Source organism: Nannospalax galili, unplaced genomic scaffold (assembly GCF_000622305.1).
Source record: "Nannospalax galili isolate Female #2095 unplaced genomic scaffold, S.galili_v1.0 scaffold286, whole genome shotgun sequence".
Taxonomy (NCBI): Eukaryota; Metazoa; Chordata; class Mammalia; order Rodentia; family Spalacidae; genus Nannospalax; species Nannospalax galili.
This window is the reverse complement of record NW_008359442.1, coordinates 1,742,896-1,750,222: the sequence shown is the minus strand read 5'-3', so window position 1 is coordinate 1,750,222 and position 7,327 is coordinate 1,742,896. Positions and strand designations below refer to the sequence as shown.

At 41.2% G+C, this 7,327-nt stretch overlaps 1 protein-coding gene across 2 annotated transcripts in view; it reads right to left on the bottom strand.

The window, feature by feature from the left end:
- The window catches only part of Ccdc88a (coiled-coil domain containing 88A), a 185,010-nt gene extending 180,566 nt beyond the window's left edge, over positions 1 to 4,444 (bottom strand). For both annotated transcript variants that reach the window (XM_008823003.3, XM_029558654.1), the window contains exons 1-2: positions 4,136 to 4,444; positions 3,942 to 4,042 (exon numbers count right to left, since the gene is read on the bottom strand). In XM_008823003.3, coding sequence (XP_008821225.1) covers positions 3,942 to 4,042; positions 4,136 to 4,198 — 164 coding nt within the window. In that variant the 5' untranslated portion in view covers positions 4,199 to 4,444. The remainder of the gene's footprint in view (positions 1 to 3,941; positions 4,043 to 4,135) is intronic.
- Positions 4,445 to 7,327: the final 2,883 nt, after the last annotated feature.

Genomic DNA, 7,327 nt, shown 5'->3' with positions numbered 1-7,327 from the left:
GCTGATTTCCACTTCTTACCAAGAAGTACCAAATTTACCCTCCTGCCTGAAACAATTGGGGGGGGGGGGGACCAAAACATACGAAATATTTTTCAACACACTGGACACCAGGCAATAGAAACCTTGATCCTGAGCCAAGTGTGGGAGGCACTTAAGGAGGCAGAAGCAGGTGGATCTCTCTGAGTTCCAAGCCAGCCTGGTCTACATAACATATTCTAGGCTAGTCAGGGCTACATAGTGAGACCCTGTCTCAAGTAAACCAAAAGGAAAAAAAAGGCCATGATTCCTAATAGATGGGCAACTAACAACTGCCTCAACTACTGTCTTGAAGGTCTCCAAGCCCATGAACAGGGAAGAAGAAACCTAGAGCTGAGTAGGTGGAACTGAGCCTGGAGGCAACATAGCTAGAGTACACAGGGAGAGTGCCTTCTAGGAGAGAGCTAGAAAGACAAGACTGGAAGATTGGAAAGTGTTACCTTGCTCTTCAACCTAGTACTTGTCAATACATCAGAGTGTGAGGAAACTAGAAGAGGCCAGTGAGAGAACTGCCAGAAAGCATCTCAGGTAATAGGTCCTGCTCCCAGCAACCAAAGTACTGAGAAGAGTTTGACTCAGTCTTGCAACAAAGTAGTACTGTCTAATAAACTAACAAAATGCAAATGCAAATCCTGAAAAGATGAAGCTGTTTCTGAGTACTTTACATGCATCCCGGAACAAAGCTCAAGATTTTTATATTTAATAGAATATAAAAATATCCAGTATCAGGGCTGGAGAGATGGTTCAGCAGTTAGGAGCACTAGCTGCTCTTGCAGAGAGGACCTGGGTTCAGTTCCCAGCACCCACATGGCAGCTAACAACCATCTATAACTTCAGTTTCAGGAGACTGGATGCCCTCTTCTGGCTTTTGCAGGCCACTTACATGTGGTATACTTACACATAGGCAAACACTCACACACATAAAATAAAATTAAATAAGTCAAAATATCCAATATTCAACAGTAAGGTAGAATTTCAAATATATGATATTAAATAAAAATTATCAGAATGCAAAAGGACAGCGTAATTCATGAGAAAAACCACTCAAAACCAATTCAGTGAAATGAAAGACTAAATTAGTAGACATGGTAGATTACAACTGTATTCTATATGGTCAAAGAATCTAAAAAGACAAACATGAAAACTCTGAACATGGGAACTATAAAAGGCTAGCTTTTCAGATTACACTATAATATCTGAAATTAAATATATGCTGGATGGGATTAAGAGCAATGTAAACATAATAAAAGATTAACAACCATCACAACTGATTATCCAAAAATCAAAGGGAAAAAATATTGAACATCAATTACCCTTAAGATAACATCAAAGAACCTAATACACATGTTACTGGACTTCTAAAAGGAGGAAAGAGGAATAAGTATAATATCTATGTTACATAATAAATATATGTATGTATTATAAATAGATGTATATAATATAGACATATGTATTTGAAGAAATAATGGCTGAAAGTTTTCTAAATTTGATAAAAGTACAAGCTCCAGATTCAAGAAGCTCCACAAACTGTAAGCGCAAGGAACACAAAAATGTGTAATTTTGTTTGCAAAGCACTCTTGCTCACAAATTCTAGAGCCAAATGTAATCTAGAAACTAAATTAAGGCTTGTCTTTTGGTTAATTAGTCTTCTATCATACAGAGTTTCAACAGGCACTTTGAGTACATTAAATCACAGTCATAGTCAACTGAGTAAACTGTGAAATAGGAATTCTAACATTTTCAAAACTGGCAAAATACTGTTCTTAAAAATAATGTATTTTGTTGCTCTATCACTTAAGTAATTCATTAAAATACATTTTTACTGACCCAATTTTAAGAAATTATTCTTTCAAAATTTTTTATTTTTTATTTTATGTGTATGAGTGTTTTACCTGCATGTGTGTAAGTACACTCATGTTGTGCAATGCCCACAAAGGCCAGAGAGGGCATCAGATCCCCTGGAACCAGAGCTACCAATGGGTGCGTGCTGGGAATTGAACCCTGGTCTTCTGCAAGAGCAGTCAATGTTCCTCACCACTGAGCCATCTCTCCAGCCCCAACAAAGTAATCTTTTAAGAAAGCAAACACATTTCTTTTGCCTTAATCTTCTTTTTGTTTATGTAGGTCATTCAGAACAGAATTAGGACACTAAAAAAACAACAACAACAAAAAAAAACTTTTTTAAAGAAACTGAGAGGTGGAACTGAAAACAGAAGTAGATTTGAGGTTTGGAAAGTAACTAGTCCTCCCTCCCAAGAAAAAAAAAAAAAAAAAAAAAAACGAAGACAACCAGAGGGGAAAAAACACCCAACGTCTGACAACTATGATTCTGGAACATCACTACTTTCAAAATACACATAGATATTTTTAAATAAAAGTGTAAACAAAGTGAAAACAAGTTAATGTGCTGTTTTTAGCTTTTCAGATAACTACTGGGAAAAAAGTAAACTTCAAAACAAGTAAGCATGCATTCAAAAAAGGAATAGTAAATGAAAAATTAATATATTTTCCTATTTCTGTAAACACACCTATTTTTTAAGATTCAGCACACAACATTCGAATTTTCCTGCCTAAAAATAACCAAGTAAATAGATATAAGGGAATAATCCTGAGTATCTACCATCATGGCTACCCTTCCTAAACAGCTGGTTAGTATTCTACCATTTTTCTTAGGAAAAATGAAAAAAGAAAAAGTGATTCCATGAGTATCTGATAAAAATATATTGATCCTGGAAATAATATCTATACTCTTTTCCTGAGGAAAAAAACATATACACATATTTAGATTACAGACATATTTATCTGTACCCACACAAAAACATTTTTGGACAAAGTATAATACTACAATATCTCCTGTAGAGTTAACACATACATGAAAAACAGTACACAGATTTCTGAGCACAGAAACTACAAATCCCTGAGCACATAGAGAAGTTAGCACAGAAACAATCTTTTAAGTATTTGACTTCTAACCTCTTAAAAATAGAAAAATCTAAACAGGAAATTTCCAGTAAAATATAGAAGTGATATATGTAAAATTATCAGAGCAGAGTAGTATACAAACCCTCTAATAACAAGTATTTATTTATAATGTATCAATTTCCCATATATATAAAAGAGGAATATCTTCGAATCAAAAGTTAAAATGGAGTCCATTTATTTCACCTACTTAGGTACTGACTGGTATGCTTTCAATATTCAATTCCTATCTCAGAAACACATTCCTACTGAACAGAAATTCAGTACTGTAAATGAAAAGACAAAGACTTGCCTAATTAATCTAGCTGTCAACACTTTATTTACATATACCTCTAAAATACATTTTAAATGAGTCCCCAAATATTAAGCAATCTAATCATTCATCAATAACACAATAAGTCATCTAATCAGACTTAGAAATTTAAACTGCTTGCAATAAAAGTCTTCCTGACCAATCAACAATGTTGACTGAATTTCTCTCTTGTGAAATACTAATATTACTTAGTCCGTTTCAAATTTTGAGCCATTTATTCGTAGACATGAAGGTTAATAAGAAATATCTCTACACATAACTTCAGTTAAGCCTCTTTTTTCTCCTAGAAGCTAGATTTCTCTGACATTTTACCAAATTATCAAAGGTGACACAATGTAGTTTGAATTTCCGCACTAAAGACAATGACAATACAGACAGGGTTGGCAGAATTAAAGATGAAAAGTTTCCCAATTTTAACAGGTATAATTATTGGGTTGTGATAAATGGGAGGGGCACGAAAGCTTAGCACTCCTTCCAGGATCCAATTCTTAAACCACCTGATTTTTCTCCTGACCAAAGAACCAAATTAAGGGCTTAAAACGTGAGATCTAAGTTCAACGTAGGTTATTTTTTTTTTCCTAAGAAAACAAGTTGCCTAGAAAAGAACACTTACATTTGGAGCATGACCTGGTTCAAGAACACTCCATCCACCAAAGCCACATACTCATCCAGGTTGGTCGCATTTCCTGCAGCCAGAGGTCCAAACGTTTTAACCTAGAAGAGAAAGATCATCACGGCGTGAACGCCCACCTCCTCTGCAGCCGCAAATAATACAGCAAAATATACAATAAAGGACATCCTGCTTACCCAAGTGACCAGGGGGCTGGTCATGAACTGCTCCAGAAGGGGAGTAAAAATTTCGTTCTCCATCTTAACAGATTATGTATTTGGAAGAGGAAAAAGAAAAAAAGGAACTACCACAAAAACACGCTTAGGGAATCGGTCGCTAAACGCTGAAGAAATAAGAAGAAATCAATGAAAGTCCATTTCGGCAAGGGAGGAAAATCCCAGCCAAGAGGGGGAGGAATCCTCCCTCCTCAAAAAGCCCCGGGGGAAACGCTCCCAAACCCAGTGCAGAGCCCCGGACGGTCCCCGCGAGCCGCAGCCTGCGCTGCCAACGTCTGCCCCGGGCGAGGAGGGGCAGAAAACCGGCATCTGGAGGACGCCGCCGCCAAGAGGTGCCGGGGCACAAGACAAAAAGCCCGTCGGGCTGCCCAGCTCCCGGACCCAGCCGGCCGGCGAAAGCCACCGAGGAATTAAGCCCGGCGCGGCTCGAGCACCGCGGGGTCTAGAGCTCTCGGGGCGGCCGGGCCGGACCTGGGCGCTGCGCTCTGCGCGCTCCACCCGCCGCCGGGCATGGGGCGGCCGGCAGCGCCCAGCGACCCGCAGCCCTCACGTCAGGCGCCGCTCGCTTCAGGCGCGGCTCGGGGCGCTCAGCATCCCTCCGCCGCCCTTGCGCGCTCGCCCGCCTCGGCGCCCTTCCTCTGCCGGAGGCCGGCGGCTGCGGTGCGTGTGGCTAACCGTTCGGCCGCCCACGCCGCGCCAGCCTCCTCCAGCTGCCTCAGCGACGCCCGGGCGCTCGACCTACGCGCCGCAGCCGCCCCTCCTTCCTGTGGAGCTGTGGAGGAGCGGGAGTAACGGCCTCCGCACCGCAATGCCGCAGCACTCCCGCCTCCCGCGGGCCCTTCCACGCGGCTCCCTCCGCGCCCGTATCCTTCCGCCGACTCCCCGCCCTCCCGCGCCGCGGCCTCTGGATGCTGGGAGAAGAAAACCGCTGCATGAGCGCGCCCCCGAGCGCGCGCGCCCGCCCTCCCCGCCGCCGCCCAGATTCAGGAGGCCCTCGGACGCGCGGGCGCTGCAGCTGCTGCGGTGGCGGGCATCGCGCCCGCGTCCAGGACGGCTCCCGGGTGAGGGGGCGGGGATGGGCCCGGCCGGGAAGGGTCTGTCTGCTCGCTCCAGCCTAATTATGGCTTATTTCCTCCTGGAGCGCCTTCTTTGATGTGAAGGAAAGGGAAGGAAACCCATCTCTTAAACATGAGGGATGCAGACGTCCTTTTTCGGACAGTGTGATTTGATCCGTTAAACATGCTTTCTCGCCAGCAAAAAGGAATAGGAAAATTGACTGCAGCAAATGGCAGAGACTTGAGGCACACAGACGGCTTGGGAGGGCGGAGGACGGGGTTGTTTTTGTTTTTCCTTCTTTCCCTTCTTTAAAAAAAAAAATCCAGACCGCTAAAAGCATAAATATTCATCAGAGTCGCAAGTTGAAATATAGTAGGATTTTAAATAACTAAAGCTGTCCTTCACCATGGCATTCCCTGACTGGAGCAATAGTGATACAGACTTTTTTTTTTGACTATTTGGTTGCTGAAAAATATCCAAATAAAACTAAAAGGTACAAGAGAAAATATTTGTAAGTCATCCAAGTTAGGTGACAAACATATATTTGTCAAAAATATTTGTTGTGCACCAATGGAACCGTTAAAGTTCCCTAGCAAAATGAAATGTCATTCTTATCTCCAAAGATCTTTTCCCCAGGATAAAATGGGAGATAAAAAGGGAGGTATAAGAGAGAGAGAGAGAGAGAGAGAGAGAGAGAGAGAGAGAGAGAATATAGCATTATGGTTTTACAATGTGTGCCGTGTTCATACATACAAATCTGCTTTGGATACTTATATATTTAAAATTAACAGTAAGAAATGTTTTGTCGTTCACTGAATTAATGAGCAGTTTCTTCGAGCTTGACCCTACATGTCCGATGGCAATACTCACCAGCTGTGTGAGCCTAGATGCATCACTGAGCCTTTCTGTACTTCACCTTCTTCATATGTAAAGCAAGGAAAACAACAGGGTTCAATTTAACAGCAACTCATAATAAATGTTCTGTTGCTGTGATTGATGTTGCTTTTTGTCATTAGACACCCCAAATAAGACAGCTTTGGGAAAAACTTGAAATATAATCTCTCTGCTTTAGTTGTGTTATAGAAGGAAAAGTCTTGCTCTGAGGAAGAGGGAAACAAACACCCTCCCAAAATTATCTTCATTTAAATTAAGATGCATTCATGTGACACCAGTGGGGTCTAGTGCAGCCTTGCATTACCCTGGCTTATACACAAATCTGAGTCATCCTGGTTTCAAGCAATCTTTCCCCTCTGCTCTTGCTGACTCTTTCTTAATCACTGTTCTTTATTTGGTGAGTGAGATGCAGCCGGGAGCTGGTATCAAGAAGGAAGCATCGCCTTCAGGAACAGCCGGTATCTGACATTTCTACTTCTCTTTGTAATTCCTCAGAAGACTGACACCATGAAAGTATAAATGCTTGTACTAGAATTTATCCTGAGACAGAACTGCTTCATTCCTAAATGAAAACCCACAAAGAACTGACATCAACTACATCAGGCTAAGGGCGTCCTGGTCACTGTTGACTGAAGGGTTAACACAGGAATAACATATTAACTTAGCATTGTTTATCCAATTTACATTTAGTATCCAACCCATCCCTCACAGAAATCTGGATTCCCCTCTGGAACCAGATGGCCTCAGATGCTTCCTGATCTATCTTTAGGTTACACACATACACACATACACACACACACAAACTCACATTCAACAAAGAAACATGAAGAGTTAATTGTAAAAACAGGAAACTTTAGACGAGACTGAGGTCTGCAGGAACTTATTTGAAAACCTACCAACTCACAATTCTCTAGTTTAACAGCAGCCTTAGAAATGTTTTATAATATCTCAAGAGTACAATCAGGAAACTTCTCTGTCTGGCAAAAGAGGGATTGTGCATTATTCACCACTTAATGGTCTTTGAATTACAACGTCCTATAATATTAAATCCAAAAGTTTCCTAGCCTCCTTTCACTTAGAAAGAGATTTCTCAAGAATTCTTCAAATGCTTTTATTAAACAAATAATGAATGTATTTGGTAGTTATTTTTCCATCCATCCTTTCTCAGAATGTTAAATCCAACAGGAAAGGACATTGGAAAAA